Genomic DNA, 26,694 nt, shown 5'->3' with positions numbered 1-26,694 from the left:
AAGACAAACCCAAAAATTTCTCACATTTATCACAACAAGAGATAGTTTAAAGGAATCGAACTTTCAACCTCACACTCCATATGGGTATAAAACCTGATGCATCACCCCAATGAAATGAAGCGTGAGATCACTTGCATATATATATTCTTCTCTAGGAGTTCCAAATTACTTTAAAAATCAATACTTTATAATGGTATGGTTTCAGTCTATTATCCATTTTTTTTTATAACAACAATATATTTGAAATTGTCTTTTATTAAGGCATAACAAATCTAGCATGTAAGGTGAATGAAGTTAAAGATAGCATGTTAAAAAAATGAAGAGGAAGATTTAGAGAGTACATTGCTATTTAATAGTCACGAGGTTGCAGTTTCTGGTGGGAATTGAGGAATTGACATCCTATTTATTTTCTTCTTTTTTTTTAAAGAAAATACGGATTCCTCCAGTTATTACTTGAAGAATCGATATCAATTCTTGAAAGTATTAAAAACACATAGAACTGCAGTCAATCACGCTACAGGGCGGTCCAAGAATTGGTTAATTTAAAGAACTCAACCCGGGAGGAGCCACCGTCCTCCGTCGCAGCTTTTGCCCTTTCACTCATCTCTAATATCTGTTCCCTCACTACTCTCCCTTCTTCACCCTCCATCAACTCCTTCACCTTTTCCTCCACAGCTGTCGCCGTCACAAACCCATCCGACGACATATCCACCGCCAGTGCCACCTTCATTTCTTCCACCAAATACACCCGGTTCATCTTCTGCTCTGCATACAACGGCCATGCGACAATTGGCACCCCAGCTGCCACCGCTTCAAGCACTGAGTTCCACCCACAGTGACTCACAAATCCACCCACCGAGTCATGACCAAGTATCACCGGTTGAGGTGCCCAATTTTTCACTACCAGTCCCTTATCTGCAGTCCTGGCTAAAAACCCTTCAGGAAGAATAGCATCAAGATCGAGCTCTTTACCACCACCGGAATTCGACTCGTTTTCTTCATCTGGTGGCGGATCTCGCACCACCCACAAAAATCTTTGCTCGCTTCTCTCCAACCCAATCGCTATTTCCTTCAGCTGCTCTTTCTTAAAAACACCCAAACTCCCAAAGCATAAAAACACTACACTTTTACTCGGTTGTGAGTTCAACCATTTTAAGCACTCGTTTTCGCTAGGATCCACATGATTTCCACCGGCAATCAAAGGTCCGATGAAATAAATAGGCGGAGTTAGACCGTCGGAGATGCATTTACCGTCCCGGAGACTGGCAACAGCTCTTTCTTCGAACCCAACAAAGGTGTTTGTAATGATGCCGGAGGATTCTGCCATGTTTCTGGCAGTGTTTATGAAGTTCTCATACGCTGTACCTTTTTTATCAACCACAGCTGCGGGAAAATGGGAAGAATGGATTGGAGGCACTCCAGGAATATCAAAGTAAATATTTTGATCTTTAATAGAATCAGAAGTGATGTTGTTGATGGTGGGCATATATAAGAACACACAGAGACCGGAAGCGCCGCCGGTATAGAAGTAGTAAGTGGGTAACTGGAGGCTTTTAGCGACTTGGAAAGCAGCGTTGGTAAAGAAATCAAGGATCACAGCTTTGATGGTGGATTTCTCCGAGATGGCTACGAGTGTGTTGTGGAAAATTGGGTTGTAAAGCTGTGGGATCGCAAAATTAAGTGCGACGAAATCAGACGACAAGTCTGGTGGAATAGCGATGGTGGGGAGGTGGTGGAACATGATGGAAGGGATGGTGGCAGAGACGGTTTTGATGTATTTGTCGGTGGAACCGGTTTCAAAAGGTGCCGGAGTTATGAGGATGAGGATAGAGAGTAAAGGGTGGTGGGTGTGAATGAGCTTTCCGAGCTCCACCATGGAAACCAGGTGGCCTATTCCCGGAGAAGGATACAGAACCACCGTCATAGATTCCATTTCTGATCGGTGTGTATGTGTGTTGTGTGTGTGAAAAGTTAAGGAGTTTTAGAACTTAAAAGGAAGTCGGATAATGATACGTACCTAAAGAAGAAACGTGAATATGTAAGTAGAGTTCTAAAGAGTAATTGAGGGTAGACTTGAAAGCTAAGAATTAATAAAGACGAGTGGACAATATAAGATAATACACAGTCTAACAGAACAACTCACCCTGATTTATTTTGTTGATATTAAGGCTACTAGGTAGGTGTCACTCCACCCACGTAAGTTTAGTTTCTCCCGCTACTTTACAAGGGAGCGGTCAGTGGTGTTTATAGATAAGTTTCTTGTCTCCACTACTTTAGAAGGGAGTCGTGTAATCAACGTCAAATAAGCATAAGCAAATGAAAGAAAAGATGAACGTGAAGGTTTGTGGTATGCCTCACCTTTAATTTCACCATGCACATCCTCATCACGCCATGTGGGGGTGTTCCTTCATCCTTGGTTATAAAGCCTCCACATAGTTATAACGCACCCTTGCGTTGTGTCGTCATAAAAGTTCTTGTTGAAACTAGTTAGGGAAAATGACTTAAAAGTCCAATTAAGTTTCCAAACCGTTTAAAAAACCTCAATTATGTTTTGTCTGTTCAAAAAAACCCAACAAACTTAACATTTTGTCTAAAAAGCCCAACTAAGTTATACTTTCCTGAAATTCAAATAAGAGAAACATATGACGTGACTTATTACCGTATCGGAAAAATGACTTGTTAGACCAACGAAGTTTCCAAAACGTTTAAAAAACTTCAATCATGTTTTGACTGTTCAAAAAAAGCCCAACGAACTTAAGCAAAACAAAATTGAGATTTTCTGAACGGTTTGGAACTTTATTGGACTTTTTAGATAAAATGTTAAGTTCGTTGGGTTTTTTTGAACCAACAAAACTTGATTGGGGTTTTTTGAATGGTTTGGAAACTTCGTTGGGCTTTTAAGTCATTTTCCCAAACTAGTTATGCAACCACACTTTCATTTTCTAGCGGTCTACCCATAATTCATATGATCTTTGCTCAATGCAATATAAATTTTTTGCTATATCCCTTTATATTTGCTATAAAGAAAGGGCTTGAGAGCCTCGGAATGACATTTGAACATGACCAAATAGATCCATCCTATTTGAGAGTATAATATCACACATACACACTTTGCCGTTTTCAAAAAGTGCAAGAGTTATGAGGATGACACGATAGGACGATATAAAAGGGTGGTGGGTATGGAACTTTAGAGATAAGTAAAAAGAGAGTAGTGATTAGTAAACGTATTTTTGTAAAAAAAATGGGCAACTAGCTACCTAGAAGAAGCATTTGTAGATATGGATTGTGGATAATCCCACAATACCTGATACGCCCCAACGGCGGTTGGCACAATATTACAATATTCACCCTTGAATTTTACCTTTTAACCATTTTGTTTAGGGTAAATTCTAGTTGAAATCAACCAATTATATATATATATATATATATATATATATATATATATATATATATATATATATATATATATATATATATATATATATATATAGAGAGAGAGAGAGAGAGAGAGAGAGAGAGAAAGAAAGAAAGAAAGAAAGAGGAAGGATCATTTGAGAACCTAAAGTTTCATGAGAACCCGATAACTAAAAGTAGAACGTTAGATAAAAATTTTTAATGACCTAGATCAAACATGACATATTTGTAATTATTAACAATTTCAATGGTAACATTGACTTTTTACAATAAATTACAAGGGTAGTTAAAGGATAAAAATTAACATACATAATAATTAATCAAAATTAATTTTGAAAATATTACTCTCTCTCATTGTCTTTCTTTTTCACCCATGTTCATCTTCATCCCAGATTTTGAGATGAAATTGTTGAATCTCACCTCTTCATCCCAGGTTTTGAGATGAAATCGTCGAATCTCGTCGTATTCTTATTGTCGTCTTCAGTCGCCGGAGTGTATCACCTCCACCTTTGCTCCTCCACTCCTGTGAATCACTAATTGTATGATTGTCATTGATTTTCCCTAAAACGCTTGTTATATCCCCGATTGGTTATCTACCACCGTATATCTAGAATATAAATGGTTGTCTTCAGTCGCCATGCCATTCTCACCATCGTCTTCAATTGCCAGAGTCTACCAACACCACATTTGCTCATCCACAATCCTGAATCGTTGATTTGACCTAAAACATAATCAATGTCTCTCATTCCTTAACAATTGCAGTAGATTTGGAATAGAAGTGGCAAAATTATCTAATCAAAGTTGCTTATTCAATTCACTCAACTTCGATCATCAAGTATCATTAATCCTTACCTACTTGTATTATTCAGTTTTTAATTAGGTATGAAATCAATTCATCTGTAGAATTATCTCTCTTCATTCATCTAAACTGATACTCTTCAGATTTGGTTGATTTAACTAAGGTTTCTGTAACAATGTGTGGATTTAACTAGGTTTTCTGTAACAATGTGTGGCTGGAGTTCTTTGATTCTGATTCATTTTCATTTGAATCAATGCATATAATCGTGGCATGCCATCATCATAATATGCAAACAACACCTGGTAATCTTGGAATGAATTTTCCATTCGATCTTAATCAAAATTGTGAAAGTGAGGATCAGGAACACTCATTTCAGACTCTTCATCATGAATATTTATTAGGTTCCACTTATGTTGTTTATGTGTTGATTATGTGATGTGTTTGTAACAGAGAGGAAATGACAGACTTAAAGGTCGAGATCTTACATCTGTTTTGGTTGTCGGTTAGTCGGGCCAGATATCTTTTTATTTTATATTATTATTATTCTTTTTTTGGTCTGTTTGTTTGTAAACTAAGTTACATGTCATTTTTGTTCTTGATTGTTGGAAAATATTTGGTTAACTTATGGATTTTTGACATAATAGAATTTGAAATTTTTATGATTTCTCATAGTTGAACACTCTGCATATTTTTATAATGTATTTGTATTTAAATTTTCATATGTTTACAACTGATTTTTGAATTAAATGACCATCCAAGTTATAAAAACTTCACAATTTAACCATACTTCTTATAAATATAAACACAACAATTAGGTAGATGACATCTTAATTAAAAAGAATGCTCTCAGATATGCCTGATGTCACAGAATTGCATCCTGTACCTGAGGCTCACATTCCTATGATGAAATTCAAGTTGAATGGTGTATCTATATATCTTCTCTATGTAAAACTTTAACTTTGGGTCATACCTGAAGTAACTAAACTTTCCTATCTTTCTTTCATCTCCATTTGTTACTAAAAACTAGTTGGTTACTTTACTAATGAACTCCATTTTACAGGATTTGGATATTTCTCAGGATTCAATACTGCAGAATGCAGACGAACAGATGGTTCGGAGTCTCAATGGATGTAGAGTTACCAACCAGATCATGCGCTATATCCAAAATGTGATAATTTTTAGGTTGGTTAACTTATTTAAAAAAAATTGGAAGCAAACATTTTGTTTTAAAATGTACGGATATTGTTTTCATAACTTCTCTAAATCTCATTTATGCTTGACTTCAATTGGTTTAATCTTATATTCTTATTTTTTCTGATATTGAAGCCTACTACAAGTGATTCTATTGTAAGGGATACTGGAAATTGCAGCCATAGGTACATGAGGTGCACCATTAATCAGGTGATACATGTTGTCTTAATGTCTTTCATTTTCATCTACTTTTCTTGTGAAATGTCTAAATGTAAGATTGATTTTGTTGTTCTTTATTTAGATTCCTTGCACTTCAAATCTTTTAAACACATCTGACATGCAATTGGCTTTATTGGTTCAACTATTAGCTCTTCCACATCCATCCGAGGAGCCTATCCAAGTAAGACTGGATTTTGGAAAATACTTGTTTTCTTGAATTTATTGAAATTGAGATATAATAATTTCAATATATATTGAAAATGTGTGAATTATTTTTCCAGATAGTGGATTTTGGTGAAGGTGGACCTGTTCGTTATTCTTGTTGCAAAGGCTATATAAAGCTTTGACATTAGGAGCGTCAACTGTCATGATGGGGAGCTTTTTAGCAGGAAGTACTGAAGCTCCTGGAGCTTATACAAATCAGGTTGGTAACTTGCACTTTTAAATTGCTTAAGAAAAAAGAAAACATTCATATATAACTTACCAGATTAAGTCCTTTTTCTCATTTTGGTCAACTAGGGTGGTCAACGGGTTAAAAAATATCGAGGAATGGGATCTCTAGAAGCAATGACAAAAGGAAGTGATGCAAGCAGATCTCAAATAACTTATTTAATTTATATGTGTTAATTAATTTATATGTATTAATTAATTAATACATATAAATTAAAATATCAGGTCTTCATTTGATTTATATACATCAAAAAACAGTATTCACAACTTATAAATCATGAGCACTCTTGTATTTATTTCTTTTCTTTCTCTGTCTCTGTTGTTGGTTTATGAGTATGCAGAAAGCAATTTTTCTGACTTCTTAGACATGCCTGAGGATAAATTTTTAAAAATAGAAGATGACTCTGACTTGCCATCATGGTCAGGAGATGAGCGTGGTGTCAAGGTTCTTGTGAATGTTGATAGCTTTGGTGTTGTTGGAGATGGAGTTTCTGATGACACAAAGGTGAATATAAATATATAGTCTTTCTTGAATGTGTTGATGGAGTCATTAAGGGGATTCTTTTTATTTTCATGTATGTTACATAACAGGCCTTTGGAGATGCATGGAAGGAAGCATGTTTTACAGATTGCATTCACGGGAAGCAGTGCAATATATAATGATATATGCATGGGAACTCAACTGTAAAAATGGAAGAACAAGACTCAAATGAATAACAAGGATCTCCATGTGGATATGATTCAAAGTGTAACGCCTGTTTATTTATTAAATAAATAAATAAAATAATGAACGAATAGTAGCCACAAAATAAATAATTATATATCAATGGATGGTCTCGAGGAGCTAATTGTCATAGTTTTAAAAGTCGGGGGTTAAAAGTGTAAGTTTTGGATGGGTTCCGTAAAGAATTATGAGGGCATGGATTACTTGGTAATTATTAGGACTTCATTTGAAAAGAATTTGTAGAGGAGGGGATGTTTTAGTAAAAATAGGACCTGAATTATAAAGGATTTAATGCTAAGGGTTTAAATGGTAAATGTTGGCCTTTGTTTGAAAGAAATGTCAAGGGGAGGGGCCATTTGTGGCATTATGGAAATAAGTTTGTGGGGGAATTGTGTAACGTCCGCGTTTCGGGGCTAAGCATTTTTAGACAATATAATAGTCTAGGTCAACTATTGTAAATCTTTTTGAAGTAATAAAGATGAAATATTTGAATTCTATGTGAATTATGTGTATTTGTGTGTTTATTACTTAATTATAAAGATATAATTAATAAAGGATAAAAATAAGCGTTAAAATTAAAGTGTGAGATAAGCCCGAGATCTTTACATAAAGTTGTAGTGGTCGAAACAAGGATTCTGGGGATATAAAGAACGCCGAAATCCAAGTTATAACGAAGAAGTTATGACCCGTCAAAGTTTCGCGACGGAACCGGCACGATACCGGGAAGCATAAATAGTGAACTTACGATTAAGCAAGATTTAGCCTTAGAGATCTAAATGAAGGTCGTATAATACGTTAAACCGAGAGAGTCCATAAAAAGAACGCCCAAATCTGACTTCGTATGAAGAAGTTATGATTTTTCGAAGTTTCGGCTTAGCATTGTACAGCCCGAAGTTCGAATATTAGATCGAGCGGTTTTTAGCTGACACAACCTAAACGAAAATCGAAGATCTCGTTAATAGTAGCACAACAATAAAAATACAGACGAAAACAGACGTCGGAAGAAGAAGTTATGAATTTTTAACTGACCAATCATGTTCCGGCCTGTTAAAAATATAACTTTTAAAATAAAGTCAAAATTAGCCGACGGAGTCTAAACGAAAGTTGTAGAGTACGTTCCCGCCTATGTGTGGATATAAAGAATCTCGAAAACGGAGCTCGTATGCGAATGTTATGATTTTTAGAAGTCGAAAAGGAAAATTGTGAAATCTGCAAGGAGGTGGTGATGTGACCAAATCTCAGCCGTTGCTTGCTGAGCACAGCCTCGCATCTGATGATCGCCACGAAGCCTCGCATACGCGCCGCGTCCGATATTGGTACGCCCAGCGTACCTTCGCATTCTTATCCACTCCGAGATCAGGCCACGTGCGAGACAACTGGTCTTCTTATCCGAGACTACGCCCCGCGTAGCTGCTGAACGCCCAGCATTCCGAGAGGGCTCGCAAGCTATAAAAGGGGGCGAGGATTTCCGGAATTTTCACACCAAATCTCATTCTCTCTCTAGTTTCTTTCTCTCTCTAGCTCCCCAAACCACTCCTAAACCCTAGATAAAACCCCTAGCACCCAAAGGAAGCCCCGAGGCTCCCGGAGTCCCGAGAAAAAGGGTCTTTCGGTTTCGAAACGATGCTCCGAACAAAGCCCGTTTTCTTTAAAATCTGTTGTAAGTGAGCTATGCTTAAGAAATTTTTAATATAGCTTTCAAATAATTATAGTAATGTTATTAGGTCCTTAAAATAATTATTTGGGCTATTATTATGAGTTATATAAGTATCATTTAACGCTTATATAATAGTAATAATAGTCAGACTATTAATTTGTCGCGGCTATCGTTAGACTAAACCCTAGTGGTATTGATACAGTGTTTTATCGAAGGAAAATTGTTTTGAGAGTATCGAAGCGCTGTCTGAGTGCTGAGTCCCCACCTTTTCAGGTGAGTGCATAATCACTCTCAGCTTACGCATAGATATGAAGTATTTATATAAATTACGTGTTGTGTGTGCATATTATCTGTATATTTGTTATCTATGTTGGATAAACAATTTTATACATGTTTTAAATGATTTAAACTGTATACGTATTTTATATCTATAAAATGTGTTGGGTAAAACATGGGTAGATATAATAGTTGTTGCGTGACAAAATAAAATGATGAGGGGCCTCGTTATAGATGTTATTGATGATCCAGTCATCTAGCGGAGTATAGATGACGACCACAGACTATTCTAGACAGTCCAGTAGAACACTAGCAGGCTCGCAACCTGTAGGTGTTTATTTGAACTGTGTACTCACCAGGTGTACTCCATCCCCCACATGGTTGCCTTAAGGACATTTATTGCTGAGGAATCCCCTTAGCAGTAGTGTCCATCCCGATGATAGTCCTTAGACTAGGTCCCTTGTGTTAGATGTTTTAGGGACGTAAAGTGAGGATAACAGGAACGGGTAATCGGGTTTGTTTGGTTTGATAAAGTTAATAAACTTATTTATTGTGGGTTGAAAACCCTATGTGCTCACGAGGCTCCCAAGCCTGACCCACTCAGTTTCTTGTATTACAGGTAGTGGCGCATGAGCATAGATGTGCTCACGAGGCTCCCAAGCCTGACCCACCCTTATACTTCCCTCACCGGCGCCGCCATCTCCGGACCTTCCTACCGTCGTTCATCAACCTCCAGCCGACGCCTTTCATTCGTGTTCTGATCCGATGAGTCTAGCCTCATGTCGCCGTTGCCTTGCCATCCAAACGCCACCGCGACCACCAAAGCCTCCACCATTCTCATTCTTCTTCTCCTTCTTCAACCGCCACTGTGAGCGTCGCTGGAGCGCTGCTGCTCTTCCTGCTGCCGCGTCGACGAGCAAGGTCTCTCCGCCGCCTGATGTCGTCGTAAAGACGTGAGTGGCTGGGAAACCCCCCACCGAGACCATGTGTGAGCTGTGAACGAAGAAGAAAAGGTCGTTGACGACCAGAACTACCAGTTGGACCAACCTTGTCTCGCACCTCCACTCTTCTCTAGTTTTCGACGTCGTTCAGGCTGTTGTTGTCGCCGGAAGTGGCCCTTGGCCTTCGCTGCTGCCGTCGCTTTTTACTTCTGCTGATGCCAACAGCCACCAGGAGGGTGGCTGGATCCGTTTTCAAGCAAGAAAGTGTGTGGGTGTTTTTTCTTTCTGTATGATGTGTTATATGTGTAGCTTGTTGGCCGGAGAACCTAGAACAACCACCGCCACCACCATGAGGTGGTGGCTGCCACCTTCTACCACCACCGGCCACCATAGGGTAGTTATGTGTGTGTTTATGTTGTTTAATATGTGTGTGTTTATTTTGAGTTTTAGCATTGTAAAATGTAACTGGAAATGGAATAATGAGAAAGAAACTCAAACCACCACCTTAGGGTGGTGGCTGCCGCCACCGACCGCCGTGTCGGGTGGCGGTGTGCTTTGCCTCGTGGTGTTGATTCGTTTGGGGTGCTTGAAATCCTAATGGGCCCAAAGAAGCTCAAATGGGCCCAATGAAGCTTAATGGACTCTAATGGACCCAATAAAATCCTAATGGGCTTAATAATATTTTAGTGGGCTTAATAGGCCCAATAAAGCCCTAATTGACCTAAAAGCCCAACAAATTGACTAGTGGGCTAGTATATGGGTTGGAAACCCTAATTAGGGTTTTCAATAAAACCCTAATTTGGGGAATTAGTCGGGACACACGGGAATTATTTAATAACTTCAAATATTAAATAATAAACATTGGTAAGATTAATCTAAGCGATATTGGACTTAATGGATTAAGTCCTTAGAGGAATAATTCCTTAATAGGTTAAGTAGGAAACCTAACCCTAATTTTCATTTTACGCGAAACCCTAATTTCACTTGGGTTTATTGTTGGGCCTTTTATTGGGTATTGATGATTGGATTATTAATGAGCCATCCAAGATCAGGCAAATGGATTAGAATAATTCATGGGCTTTGAGGTAAGGCCCATACGAGGAGTTGGGCCCAATTTAGAAAATTAGGCCATAGATGGGCCATAGTTGGGCCTTAATGACTATATGATTTTGGGCCTCAGAATAAGACCATGTATAGGCTTGGGCCCAATTTGGAAAATTGGGCCATATGTTGGGCCTTGATTCCTAGTTGGACTTTGGGCCTATGGATTGGGCCTTGGTCTTGAATAAAGCCAACCTTAGGGTAATGTAGTAATTATCCAAGTATATATTTATGGATATGTGTTGTGACCCAATTATTGATTGGGTGTTATTTTAGTGTTGACAGTTCAGGAATTTGTCATCCAGCAGTTGTGGTTGAGTCTGCGGGACTTCAGCAGTGTGAGGTGAGTTACCTTCCAGTAGCGTTGGGTCTACGGCCACAATGCCGGCCCACTAGTAGGAGTTGTATGTTAGATGATTTTCTTTGTGATATCATCTAGGTTTGCTACTACCTAATATGTTATATGTTGGCATGATATGTTATATGTTATTGTAGTAGAGTTCGGTTGTTAGGACTAAAGGGTAGGTCAGGCACCCCAGATATGTATGACAGTATGTGATGATATGTTTATATGCTAGCATGATATGTTATATGTGATAGTGGTAGTAGGAGGGGAATAGTCCCCAAGTTCGGTTATTACGACTGAAGGGTAGTTCGGACACCCCAAATATGTCTAATAGTATGTTTATGTTATGATATATGTGATAGTAACAGTAAGGGGTGGAATAGTCCCTGAGGGTCGGTTGTTAGGACCGACAGGTATGTCAGCACCCCAGAATAGCTTGACATGGGTAGGTAAGCACCCCAGAATGGCTTGACACGGGTAGGTCGGCACCCTAGAATGGCCGTACCGAGTAGGTCGGGCACCCCAGAATTACCCGACAGTATGTAAGCTTTGTTATTGTATGGTATGTGGTATGATGGAGGAACTCACTAAGCTTTGTGCTTACAGTTTTCAATTTTGGTTTCAGGAACTTCGTTTTTGAAGGAAAGGAGTCGGCTTGATCGTAGTGCATCACATTATGGTTTTCCGCACACGAGATCTTTGGGATTACACTCTGATATTGTTTTATAATAACATGTTTTGATTATTTCTACTTGGGTTTTGACATGACATGATATTATGGATGTTTTCTTATACTGTTGGTTTTATAATAATGTATTTAAAAATGAAATTTTTGGCCTGTATTTTTGGGATGTTACACAAAGTGTCATCCAACAACTCTTTTATCAGGTCAATCATAATTGATAATGGTTCATGTTCAAATTTTCTTGAATTTTTGTACTTGTCTGAATCATGGTGTGACGGTTATAAGTAAATCACATGTAATTCAGATGTGAATTACATGTGATTCACATTTAAATCCCAAGTAAATCACATATGAATTACATGTGATTCACATGTAAATCACATAAGAATTACATGCGATTCACATGTAATTCACACATGATTCATATGTGTAACGCCCGTAGATCCGGGCTAGTCAATTTAAAGGCAATAGGGGTCGAAAACGACTTTTCGACAAAAGATTATTTAGAATAAATAATTTGAACCAAGTTGTAGTATATGTTACAAGGTTTCCATGCATATAAAGAATGCCGAAATCCGAGTTATAACGAAGAAGTTATGACCCGACGAAGTTTCGCGACGGAACCGGCACGGCACCGGGAAGTGTAAATAGTGAATTTATGATAGAACGAGACTTAGCCTTAGCAATCTAAACAAAATTCGTAGAATGTGTTAAACTAATAACATCGATAAAAAGAATGCCCAAATCTGACTTCGTATGAAGAAGTTATGATTTTTCGAAGTTTCGGATTAGCAGTGTACGGCCCAAAATTCGAATATTAGATCGAGTGATTTTTAGCCGAAACAACCTAAACGAGAATCGAAGATCTCAATAAGAGTAGCGTAACGAGAAAAAGATGGGCGGAAACGGACGTCGGATGAAGAAGTTATGAGAATTTAATGCACCAATCCTGTCCCGACCTGTTAATAATATAAAATATAAAATCGAGCCAAAATTAGCCGACGGAGTCTAAACGAAAGTTGTAGAGTACGTTCCCACCTTCGCGTGGATATAAAGAACATCGAAAACGGAGCTCGTATGCGAAAGATATGATTTTTAGAAGTCGAGAAGGAAAATTGTGAAACTGAGATGATGTGGCAACATCTGGACCCTCCATCGCTGATCAGACCTCGCTTCGGATCATGCCACGAAGCCTTCGCATTACGCCCCGTGTCTGAGGCCAAGTACGCCCCGCGTACTTCGGTTCTTATCCGTCTGATGGGTGCAAGACAGCTGGGTCCGAGCTGGTGGTCTTATCCGAGGACTACGCCTAACGTACCCTCGGTACGCCCAGCGTAATGACTGAAGCCTGGCACTATAAATAGAGGTGCGAAGTGCTCCGGATTTCACACACATTTCTCATATCTTTCTCGCACTAGTTTCTCTCTCTAGCTCATCTAAACCCCCCTAAACCCTAGTTAAACCCCTTAGCTCCCGAGGGAAGCCCCGAGGCTCCCGGAGTCCCGAGAAAAAGAGCCTTTCGGTTTCGAAACGCTGCTCCAATTAGGTTCCGGTTTTCGATAAAATTCGTTGTAAGTGTGCTACGCTTACGCAATTTTTAATATAGCTTTCAAATAATTATAGGAACGTTATTAGGTCCTTAAAATAATTATTTGGGTTATTATTATGAGTTATATTGAGTGTTATTAACGCTTAATAATAGTCAGACTAATTAATTTGTCGCGGTTATCGTTAGACTAAACCCTAGTGGTATTGGTACTAGGTTTTATCGAAGGAAAATCGTTTTGAGAGTATCGAAGCGATGTCCGAGTGCTGAGTCATCACCTTTCAGGTGAGTACATAGTCTCTTTCAACTTACACATAGATATGAAGTATTTTATATAAACTACGTGCTATGTGTGCTTATTGTCTGAATACTTGTTGTCTATGCTGGATGAACGTTTTATACATGTTTTAAATGATTTAAATTGTATACGTATTTTATATATACGAATATGTTGGGTGTGACATGGGTAGATGAATAATGAGAGATATAAGATGATGAGAGTATACTTTGGCAACTATAAACTTAGTGCCTATGGGACGAACACCGGTAGCTATGGATTTAGTACCTGTTAGGAGCTGGTAGTTATGGATTTAGTACCTGTTAGGAGCTGGTAGCTATGGACTTAGTACCTGTTAGGAATTGGTAGCTATGGACTTAGTACCTATTAGATAAACACTGGTAGCTATGGATTTAGTACCCGATGAGTAGACTATAGCAGCTATAGATTTAGTGCCAGTCCTATAACCCTAGAAGTAAGGGACTTCGGAATAAACGAATGCAGTATAGATGACTCTTAGGTTAAATCCTTAAGAGTAAAGAAGATAATGGGATGGGTAATTGGGTTGATTGTTTGATTGTTTAAACATAATAATTATATTATTGTGGGTTGAAAACCCTATGTACTCACCAGGTTTCCCAACCTGACCCAATCAGTTTATTTATATCACAGGTGTTGATATGAAGTCACATTACACTAAGAGATTAAAGAGATGTAGATCACTAGTGTAAATAAATGTAAGTTATGTTTATGCTTATGTTTCTGTATTGACAATGACATCCCAAATGTTTTAAAATGAATAAAATACGTTTCTTCGAAAATGTTTTTAATAACGTATTTATCGTGTTTTTCTGGGAACAAATTCCGCAACATTTTTATGAAAAGAAGTACTCTGATTTTTATAAAGCATAAACAAAATCGGTCTTTTCTGGCCGTGAAAAATTGGGGATGGCACAATATGTAAATCACATATAAATTACGTGTGATTTACATGTAAATCACAAGTGATTCACATATGAATTACATGTAATTCACATATGAATTACATGTGATTCACATGTAATTCACATACGATTCACTTGTGATTCACATGTAAATCACATATGAATTACATGTGATTCACATGTAAATCACTAGTGAATCACATATGAATTACATGTATATAATATATAATTCACATATGAATTACATGTGATTCATATGTAAATCACATGTAATTCACATATGATTCACTTGTGATTCACATGTAAATCACATATGAATTACATGTGATTCACAAGTGAATCACATATGAATTATATGTGATTCACATATAAATTACATGTAATTCACATATTAATCACATGTAATTCACATGTAAATCACAAGTGAATCATATATCAATTACATGTGTTTCACATGTAAATCACAAATGAATAACATGTGAATTACATGTGATTCACATGTAAATCACTACTGAATCACATATGAATTACGTATATATGAACACATGCATTTTGTGTGAGTGGGTTTCGTTAATTTTTTTTTTTTAATTTTCTTGTGAATTTCATGTTTGAATCTTAAAAGATACAATCACATGTGAATATCACATTATATAATCACATTTAAATCTTACATGATATAATCACATGTGAATCTTACATTTTTCTAAGTGTTCTTGCATTAATCAATTTTTTTACAAAAAAAAATTGATTGTAGGTTTTGATAAATTTGTTGAAAATATTAAAGAGGTGAAAAGTGATAAATTGAAGTAAATATGAAAATCTTGATATGAAGAAATAATAAGACTATGAATCTTCCTAGCATTTTTTTATATATTTTATTTTGTATCGAATAAATTATTTGTTATATTTTGTTTATTGATTGATTAATAAAAATGAGATTTTTTATGATTTACTTATGAATATTATAGTATAATAAATATGCATATATGCATTTGAAAAAATATGCATATGCACCTAAAACGTTGATTTTTTTGTTAAAAAATTACGGTTTTTTAAGAAAATATATATTTTTTTTCAATTTTTTAAAAAATTTATGTTTTCTGAAAAAAAAAATTAAAAAATCGGCATCTTTTTAAAAAAAACGAAAATTATTAAAAAAATCCGAAATTTGATTTGTTATGTTAATTTTTAAAACTTTTTATTAATTTGTCGAATAACAAAAAAAATAAACATTAAATGAGATCGGTAAGATGAAGATCATGCCCTTAATGAGTTATGAACCTGCTAGCATTCCACAAGACTGTCTAGAAGGAGTCTGTGGCCGTTATCCATATTCCGCTGAATAACTAGATCAACTACAACAACATCGAGACCTCTCATCTGTTTATCACACATCAACTATCTACCCATGTTCTACCCAACATATTAGTTGATAAAAATATATATTTTTATACATAGTTTAAAACCTGTATAGCATTCTCATTCTATACATATTCCACATAACAGATGTGGCACACACACACACACACATAACACGTATTTCATAAACACAAATCATATCTATGAGATAGAAGAAAGTGAATATACATTCACACATATAACAACAAAATATACACATAACACGTATTTCGTATGAAATACTTCATAATTATGTGTTAGAAAAAGGTAACCACACACTCACTTGATCAGAAGATGATCGGACAGCACTACGGCACTAAGAGTAGTATTCTTCGGTGAAACCGGGATCACCTCACACACCGAGCTTCTCGCGGGCAGAGCTTTGACTCGGAAACTCTTTTCTTCTCGAGATCTTCGAGCTTCGGGACTTGCTTCGGGTCTCGGGATGAACACCGGGGCTTCAGGATACTTCTGGCACACAAAACGATGCAAAACGGGAGATAGAGAAGAGATGGCAAATGGAGTCGGCTGCCTTCGCAAGCCTTTTATAGGAGGCTGAGGCCTCGCATTACGTTGGGCGTAATGCTCTACGCGGGGCGTACACCTCGGAAGTTCGTCACTGTTTACGTATCCGAAGAACTCGAGTGCGAAGTGCGTTATGCTTCGCTATACGCTGGGCGTACGGTCCTAAACTGGGCGTAACCCAGATAAGTCCGGTGACTCCCCTTCGGATAATATCGGATTAATAATTAAATTTATATATTAATTATTTAATAAAATTCAAAAATTCATATCTTCTTCATACAAACTCCGTTTTCGACTTTCTTTATATCCACGCGTAGGTGAGACTACGCTCTACAACTTTCGTTTAAACTTTGTCGGCTAGTTTTGAATTTATTTTTATTATTTATTTTTAGTAGGTCGGGACAAGAAAACTCCGTTATAAATTCATAACTTCTTCATCCGACGTCCGTTTTCTCCTATCTTTTTATCGTTTCACTACAATTAACGAGATCTTCAATTCTCGTTTAGATTGTTTCGGCTAAAAAACCACTTGGTCTCAAATCGAGTATTCGGGCTGCATACTGCTAAGTCGAAACTTCAAAAAATCATAACTTCCTCATACGAAGTCAGATTTGGGTGTTCTCTTTATGCACGCAGTCGGTTTAACGAACTCTACAACATTTTTTTAGATCACTAGGGCTAAATATCGCTCTAACGTAAATCCACTTTTTACGTCATTCAGCGTCGTGCCGGTTCTGTCGCGAAACTTCAACAGATCATAACTTCTTCGTTATAACTCGGATTTCGGCATTCTTTATATATTCGGAAACCTCATTTCAACTACTACAACATTATCCATAGATATCGAGCTTATCTAACATTTCATTTTGACGTTTATGTTTATTCTTAATTCAATTAAGTCACACAGCTAAGCACAAAACACATAATACTCAAATAATACACTTCTATTATTTCCAAAACGGGTTACTAAGGTTAACCTAGACTATTATATCAACATTAATGACAAGCCCAAAAACACATGCGTTACAACTCTCTCCACCTTAGAATGATTCTGTCCCTGGAATCACACATCAACAAACAAATGTGGGTAGCGACTCATTATGTCACTCTCCGTCTCCCAGGTGAGATTTGGCCAATTCGTGTGTTTCCATCGGACAAGCACTAACTCAACCATCTTGCGTCGTGATTTCTTAGTCTTTCGGTTAACGATTGCCTCTGGTTCTTCAATCAACCTTTTGTTCTCATAAATTCTCAACTCCGAAAGTGGAATCATGTCGGGAACTTCTCCCGTGAGTTTCCTCAAGTAACACACATGAAAAGTGTTATGAATTCCATTCAGTTCTTCAGGTAATTCGAGCTTGTAAGCTTGCTTCCCAATCCTCTGAAGAACTGTAAACGGTCCAATAAACCTTGGACACAACTTTCCCCTTTTTCCAAATCTTATAAGTCCTTTCCACGGCGAGACTTTAAGCAAAACCGAATCTCCAACTTCAAAAGTCATCGGTCTTCGCTTGTTGTCAGCATAGCTCTTTTGACGATTCTGAGCTGCTAACATTATTTCCCTAATTGTTTTCAACTTTTCAGCAGTTTGATGGACTATCTCCGGTCCTATAAAATACTTTTCCCCAGCCTTAATCCAACAAGACGGCTTACAACACTTCTGTCCGTACAAAGCTTGATAAGGTGCCATCTTTATGCTCGAGTGGAAACTATTATTGTAGGAAAATTCTACCAATGGTAAATGTTCATCCCAGTTACCTTGGAATTCTAAGGTACACGCTCTTAGCATATCGTAAAGCGTTTGTATCGTTCGTTCGCTCTGACCATCAGTCTGTGGATGGTAAGCTGTGCTCAAACACAACTTCGTACCCATCTCCTCTTGTAGACTTTTCCAAAACCGCGAGGTGAAACGGCTGTCACGATCTGACACAATCGTTAACGGAACACCGTGAAGCCTCAAAATTTCCTTCACGTAAGAATTCGCAAGCTTATCCATAGACCATTTCTCTTTGGCTGCTATGAAATGCGCACTCTTAGTGAATCGATCAACGACCACCCAAATCATGTCGTGACCATTCTTTGTTCTAGGTAGTTTAGTGACAAAATCCATAGCAATGTCTTACCATTTACCCATAGGCACAGGTAAAGGTTCTAAACTTCCATATGGTTAATTTCTGATGTTGTGTCTTTACTCTCGCACAAGTCACACACTCAGCCACATACTTTGCAACATCAAGCTTCATCGTCGGCCACCGGTAGTAGGGTTTTAGGTCCCTATACATTTTAGTGCTACCGGGATGAATCGAGTATATGCTCTTGTGAGCTTCTTCCATCAGAAGATCTCTGACTCCACCTGTCTTAGGTATCCAAATCCGATCTTGGAACACCTTCATACATGACTGTTTACACTGAACACCAATATTTTGCCCAAACGTTCCTCCTTTTGGTCATTCTTCTTAGAAGCTTCCTCTTGAGCTTTCTTTATAATTTCCACAATGGTCGAGACAACTTCAATTCTCAACGCTCTTGGCCTCTTCCTTTCAAGATTGACTTTCCGACTGAGAGCATCAGCAACAACATTAGCTTTACCAGGGTGGTAAAGTATCTCACAGTCGTAGTCCTTAAGTAACTCTAGCCAACGTTGTTGCCTCATATTCAATTCTTTCTGATTAAAGAGATATTGGAGACTCTTATGATCAGTGAAAAGTTTGCACTTCGTTCCATAGAGGTAATGCCTCCATATCTTCAGAGCGAAAACTACCACTGCCAACTCCAAATCATGAGTCGGGTAGTTCTTTTCATGCTCTTTCAATTGTCGAGACGCATATGCGATCACCTTATCTATTTGGGTCAAAACACAACCCAATCCAACCCCAGACGCATCGCTATAAACAGCGAAGTCTTCAACTCCATCGGGTAGAGAAAGTATCGGTGCCTCACATAGTTTCTTCTTTAGCTTCTCGAATGCTTCTTTATGCTTATCACTCCAAGCATAAGTAGCTCCTTTGTGGGTCAAAGATGTCAATGGACTAGCGATCGAAGAAAAGCCTTGGATAAACCTTTGGTAATATCCGGCTAATCCTAAAAAGCTTCGGATCTCCATGGGACTTTTTGGTTGTTCCCACTTCATTACAGCTTCAATCTTTGCTGGATCAACCATTACCCCTTCTGGGTTGACCACGTGACCCAAGAATTGGACTTCTTGAATCCAAAATTCACACTTGGAGAACTTTGCATACAACTTCTCCTTCTTCAAAACTTCTAACACTTCTCGCAAGTGTCTTGTAACAACCCAAAATCACGACTAAAAATTTCTTTTAAAACATTACTAAAACTGGATTTATAAAACGTATCATAAGTCAAACATAACTTTCGAGTATTAAATTCAAAAACATAATATCATTATCAGAGTCAAACATTCCCAGGCTAACTGACTATGGTGTGTGCTCTGCAATCTTCCCGAGCTCCTCTTTTGAAAACCGAGTACCTGAAACCAAAACTGAAAACCGTAAGCACGAAGCTTAGTGAGCTCCCCCAATCTACCACATACCATATAATACATATAAAGCACATACTGGGCCTTGCCCGCTGCATCAGACCGAAGTCCGGAACTGACTGGGACCTTGTCCCCTGCATCGGACCAGAGTCCGGAACTAACTGCATCGGACCGAAGTCCGGAACTGACTGCATCGGACCGAAGTCCGGAACTGACTGCATCGGACCGAAGTCCGGGACTAACTGTATCGGACCGAAGTCCGGAACTGACTGATCATGACATAGCATATCACATAACAACTATTATATTCTCACATACTGCATACTGCATCGGACCGAAGTCCGGAACACATAACACAAATATGCTTGAATCACAAAGACGTCAAGCCAGCTAGCTACTACATCAAACTAAAGACCGGAGCTACTGATAATTACACGGGCCGGCATTGTGGCCGTAGACCCGTTCCTACCGAAGGGAAACTCACCTGAACTGTTGAGTCCTGCTGATAAACCTCTGGCTGCTACTCGACAATCCCCTGAACCGCTGCCCTTCTAGCTCTCCGAGTTATCAATATACATATAACACTTAGTCTGACAGTCAACTAAGTCAACTCTGGTCAAAGTCAACCTTCCAGGTCAACCCTACTCGCCGAGTCCTCCTAAAGACTCGCCGAGTTCATAAGCTCAGGGTCTTTCTTATTCGCGACCCGACTCGCCGAGTCAGTCCATGACTCGCCGAGTCCAACTAGTTCCAAGTTCTGTCCTGCCCAACTCGCTGAGTCACCACCCGACTCACTGATTCGAGTCTCAACTCAAAAGGGTTTAGGGTTTCGCGATCTGACTCGCCGAGTCCAAGAACAGACTCGCCGAGTCCAAGACAATCTTCAACCAACTCGTCGAGTTGTTCATCCAACTCGCCGAGTCCATGCCTAACCTCAACCGACTCGACGAGCTGTTCATCTTACTCGTCGAGTTCCTCCTCATCTTCAAGCTACTCGCCGAGTCCACTCGAAGGACTCGCCGAGTCTATCCAGTCTTCAATCCATGCAGTGGCTTTTCGAGCCAAACAGAACTTCCAACTCATAGATCCATACTTCTAGGGCCTATTCCCCACGTAAAGTGGCAAACTTTACGTGTAGATTGAGAGATCTATGCTCAAAACACACTAAACTAGGGTTTATGGCAAACATGCTTCCTCAACATACCAAGGGCTGATACTTTAGGGGATTCAAGACCAAAACCAACATGGATCTGAGGTAGCAACCTCAGATCTGAACCTCCAACTCGAATTGGTTACAAATCATACCAATAATGACCAAAACTCACACATAAGAATAGATCTAGATGCAAAAGGGAGTCCAATCAACAGCTTATTACCTCCAATTGATCTTAAATGTCTTCTCAATCTCGGATCTACAGCCCCTTCTTGCTCTTCCAAGGCTTTTCTTCCTTCTCCAAGCTTATAGCTCTCTCTTTGATGCAAGATCTAGCTCAAAAACGGATATGGCGGCTAGGGTTGATGTTCTGGGGGTAAAGAGGCACTAAAGGAACCCTAGGAAAAAGAATGAGACGCTTAAATAGGCTCCAAGTCCCGGATTTAGGGTTTTCCTCATTCAGACCCAACTCGTCGAGTCTCCTTGGCCGACTCGCCGAGTCGGTCGCTAACATCTCACCCGGTTCCCGCTCGGACTCGCCGAGTCCCTCCTTGGACTCGCCGAGTCTCCCCTAAACTTGAGGTTTTCTTTCTTTTCTTGGCTTTCCAAACTTTGGGGTGTTACAACTCTCCCCCACTTAAACTAAACTTTGTCCTCGAAGTTTGCTATGATCAACTGCCTGCGAACTGCCTCCAATTCTCTGTCTGGAAAAACTAACATCCTTTTGTCCTACACTCCAGCCACTCACCATGCCGATCATTACCGTTGGAACATACTGAATCCTTCTCTTTTCCATAATTTCCTCAACGTTACTTCCTCCGACTGAAAATCCTGCTGCCTCCCATTCGCCTACCGGATGCACTGAGACTACTCTGGTCTAACCAATCTCCCTATATCTTAGTTACCGGACTCCCACCGGTCACTACACTCCATCGCAAACTCCTAGTCTCTTCCAGCGACTCCTAAAGATACTTCGACTATCTATAACTGTTATATCTATTCTGTCGCTCATACTGAAACGATGCTGCTGGAAACAGCTTGCTTATATCCCATCTGATTACTCAACTCCTACTAACTCGAGCCTTCCATCCTGAAAGAAAGGCTACCTGCCTAGCTATCCTTACAGATCACTTACACTTGGCAGAAGGTTCAACTGATCCTGCTGAGAGAGACTTGCCATTTCCAAATCAACCAACTATACCGTCAGCACTTGCATTCCAACACAAAACTAATACTGACCCAAAACCCTGAAACCTTCCAAACACTGAACTACCTGCAATAATGAACATGCCTGAAACACTAAACTGTCTGAAACGCTGAACCGTCTGAAACGCTGAACGGCCTGAAACACTGAACTGACTGAAACACTGAGCTGCCTGAAACACTGAACTGACTTGAACACTGCACTGCCTGAAACACTGAACTGGCTGGAACACTGAGCTGCCTGAAACATTGAACTCCAACCCAATTGTGGAGTCAAGGGACTCCTCACTTAGTCGCTTCCACGACTCCTGAACGAAATCTTCCTCTAGGACTAGTTTCCACTAGTTATCCTGTTACTGTGGCTCTAGCAACCTTCCGATCCAACCGATCGGGTTCATACGTCACATCCTGACATCATCAATTCCACGACTAACAACATGATGGCTCCCAGACTGACGGTAGCCCACAACATACCCGAACCCCAACGGTCCACTGCGACTCTGATCTCATAACTGATGTGACGATCTATAGCCCAAATTGCTGACTTAGCCATAACTGATCCCTTTGGGAAATCCGAAAGCTAACCCGTGGATTCCCATATCCTCACTGCTGCACCCGAACTGGTGGGTACAACTGCTTTCCCGCGTCTAACACGCGCTCATGCTACCTACCAATCTGATAAAAGGCTGCGACTACGCTCGCGGACTTACAACTCTCTAATACTATCTGGCTGCTAGTGGATGCTACGGCTACCCCCGCAGACTTACAACACCACTACTACTACCATCTGACTGCTAGTGAATGCTACGGCTACCCCCGCAGACTTACAACACTACTACTGCTATCTGACTACTAGTGAATGCTACGGCTACCCCCGCAGACTTACAACACCACTAATGCTATCTGACTGCTTGTGAATGCTACGGCTACCCCCCGCAGACTTACAACACTACCACTATCTCGAGAACATCCTGACTATCCCTAGTCCCGCTAGTGATTCCTCATCCCGATTTCTAAAAAAAACAGTCCTTAGACTTTGAATTCTGCATCATCCTCGACATCTTATATCCTTGATATACTTAGCGCTTTGTCGAGGAATCCTTCGGCTTGGTTCCCAAACCAACCGTCTACTAATCCGGATACAAGAAGCTATTGTTGGGAAGTTTCCAACCTCCCAAGTCCTGAATCTACGCAACCTGCATGCTGCCTCAGACACTGGCTACTAATACGAAAACATCTCTTGTTACCCGTTCTCAGGATCTTCATTCCGACTCTCATGCGTCCGACAGGTGGTCCTCCAATCTTGGATTCCCAACCAGCTTCTAACCATCTCGATTACATGAACTAACTGCTGGGAAAAGTTCTCGAACTCCTAATTCTGAACTTCTCAATCCATCCATCACTGTGCTACTACCATTTCTTCTTAGAGGTCGCGCACTCATTCTGAGTCTACGAGACTCTTATCCATATATACCCGGAGGGTTCTCCCCCACTTCGATCCTGCTTACCCCTTGCTGCTTCACACTCAAAAGAGATCCCGATCTTTGCTGCCATTCCATAATCATTCTGCTAAGGAACCCAAGCCTGCCATAGCTAGGGATCTAACCAATCCATCCCAACACTAACCACTCCGAACTAGCGAAACGAACTAAATCTCTCCCAACCTTGCTACAGTTACTGCATCCTCCGAAACCTTCTTCATATGAGCACATCCCCTAACTACCAACCAATTATCCGAGGTATGCAAATGGCATATAACATAATCACAAACAAGCCACACTAACACCACACATAAGCTTATTGACATCAATGCAACAACATAGCAATAATGTTGTGAATAATAAAATAGAGGGAAAAGAATCATACCTGCAACCTGCTCTGAAGGATCCTCAAATCCCTCTGATTTTCGAACTCTACTATGACAATGAGGCTGTCCCAACCGCTGAACGGGGCAGTTTACCCTAACATGGCCAGGCTGATGACAACGATGGCATAACTCTACTTCTACTGTGCATCCCTGACGTTTGTGACCCTTCCACCCGCATCTGCCACACTTAGACTTGCTGCGCACGCCAGCTCGTGCTCCCTTCTTCCTCGTGCAACTATCTCGACCTTGCGGGCCTCTGACACCCACTATGACAGTGTCCGACTGCCCATCTTGCCGACCTAGACCGGAAGACCGCTTCCTCTTCCTAAGCTGACTATCCGAGCCAATCTCCTGCTCATGGGTCATAGTGACCATTTCACCCATTGCCTGGACAGCTGAGGTCCGCCTTTCAATCCCGTCGACCACACTATCGGTGATACGCCCAATGGTGTTTGGTAACTCTTCCTGGAGAGCCCGCGAAACCTCTGCAGCAATCCAATCCTGCAGGGAACCCTCTTGGGGGTAAGGTGGACCACTCACTCCCGACCCCGGATGACAAGTGCTAAAAATGGGACTCCCCTTCCTGATGGATCCCTGGGATCCATGAGAATCGGGCTCTAGATGAGCCCCAAACTGTCCTGAAACTGCCCCGGCCCCTAAGGCCTTAAGATGACTACCCATGAGCTCCACAATGGCCTCTCTAACTGAACCGAAAATCACTGGAGTCTGATCAATGATGTTGCGCATAATCTCTGCGGAAATGAAATCCCTCATCTGATCATCAAGCTGCCCGGCTCCAAAACCCGAGCTAGATCCCTCCTCGACGCCTGAATTGCTAACTGGTAGCTCGCGCAATGTCACCATGCTGAAAATATAACAAAATCCTGATCAATTAACACACTATTGCTGAGGGATTTCTCACTCACTACACCATTCCTGGTTTCGTCTTGGCCCCTCTTGAATCGAGTACGGATCCTCTGCTTTCAGTAGTATGGGCCCCTACTACCTTCCACATCTATCCGTACTTCCCCAAGAGTTACCTCAACTCCACCAAGTCCCCTTTACTCTTCTACTGATCTCTGCTACTCTCATCCTAGGCTTGCCCTAGGGAACCTCTGACTCTACCCACACAGTCCTCAGCTGCTGAAGGCCTCCTAGTAATGCCAATTAGTCACCACCTGAATACCATCACATGTGACGAGGCTCAGATAATCCTTTAAGTAAAAGACTCGTCCCTACAACGGTTGGACTCAAACGAGAGCTGCGCAGTAGGGCCAAATCCAGCACTCTGAGATTATTCAACCCTGATCACATGTGATGAAACGTATTCACCTAATGGCTAACTCTCATCACTCAGAGTCCCACAAAGCACAAAGCAAGCAGCATTCAGATAAGGGAAACATACTCAGGCAAAACAATTCTCATAACAAGAACTGCACTAACATATAATGCTAAGCTCATACTATCAGGCATAACCTACACAGGCTATCCTATTACTGTCTACTCATTACTAGCATGCAATTCTCATCAAGCTGGAACACATAAAGCAGGCACATAAGGCATCATCCTAGATCCTTAGTCCTATTCTAGCATGCTGTTCTACTGAAGCTGGAACTGAAACTGAACTGAAACTGATACTGAAACTGATATTGAAAATAATAACATAACTTGTATGGGTAAATTGGGAGTACTTACTTGAGCTCGGCTGATTGCATGCACCACACCCTTTTCTCTTTACAAAGTTCTTTTTACCTTTTTCTAAAACTCTTTTCTTTACTTAAATTTCTTTTGTGACTACGATTTTTCTTTTGAAAACTCTATACCACCTCCTTAGTTTGAGTTCAGACACACTCAGGAGTGCGCCCAAATCCCTCAAACCAAGGCTCTGATACCAACTTGTAACAACCCAAAATCACGACTAAAAATTTCTTTTAAAACATTACTAAAACTGGATTTATAAAACGTATCATAAGTCAAACATAACTTTCGAGTATTAAATTCAAAAACATAATATCATTATCAGAGTCAAACATTCCCAGGCTAACTGACTATGGTGTGTGCTCTGCAATCTTCCCGAGCTCCTCTTTTGAAAACCGAGTACCTGAAACCAAAACTGAAAACCGTAAGCACGAAGCTTAGTGAGCTCCCCCAATCTACCACATACCATATAATACATATAAAGCACATACTGGGCCTTGCCCACTGCATCAGACCGAAGTCTGGAACTAGCTGCATCGGACCGAAGTCCGGAACTGACTGGGACCTTGTCCCCTGCATCGGACCAGAGTCCGGAACTAACTGCATCGGAACCGAAGTCCGGAACTGACTGCATCGGACCGAAGTCCGGAACTAACTGCATCGGACCGAAGTCCGGAACTGACTGCATCAGACCGAAGTCCGGGACTAACTGCATCGGACCGAAGTCCGGAACTGACTGATCATGACATAGCATATCACATAACAACTATTATATTCTCACATA

At 40.0% G+C, this 26,694-nt stretch overlaps 1 protein-coding gene across 1 annotated transcript; it reads right to left on the bottom strand.

Moving 5' to 3' along the window:
- Window positions 1–237: 237 nt before the first annotated feature.
- Window positions 238–2,255, bottom strand: LOC111888853 (UDP-glycosyltransferase 88B1). The gene is made up of 2 exons (XM_023884979.3): window positions 2,144–2,255; window positions 238–2,017 (listed from the first exon to the last, which is right to left on the bottom strand). The coding sequence occupies exon 2, from the start codon at window positions 1,931–1,933 to the stop codon at window positions 515–517; it is 1,419 nt and encodes a 472-aa protein (XP_023740747.1). The 5' UTR covers window positions 1,934–2,017; window positions 2,144–2,255; the 3' UTR covers window positions 238–514.
- Between the last annotated feature and the right edge of the window lie 24,439 nt (window positions 2,256–26,694).

This window comes from Lactuca sativa, chromosome 2 (assembly GCF_002870075.4).
Source record: "Lactuca sativa cultivar Salinas chromosome 2, Lsat_Salinas_v11, whole genome shotgun sequence".
Classification (NCBI taxonomy): domain Eukaryota; kingdom Viridiplantae; phylum Streptophyta; class Magnoliopsida; order Asterales; family Asteraceae; genus Lactuca; species Lactuca sativa.
Note: the sequence above shows the minus strand (reverse complement) of the source record. Positions and strands in the feature narration are given on the sequence as shown.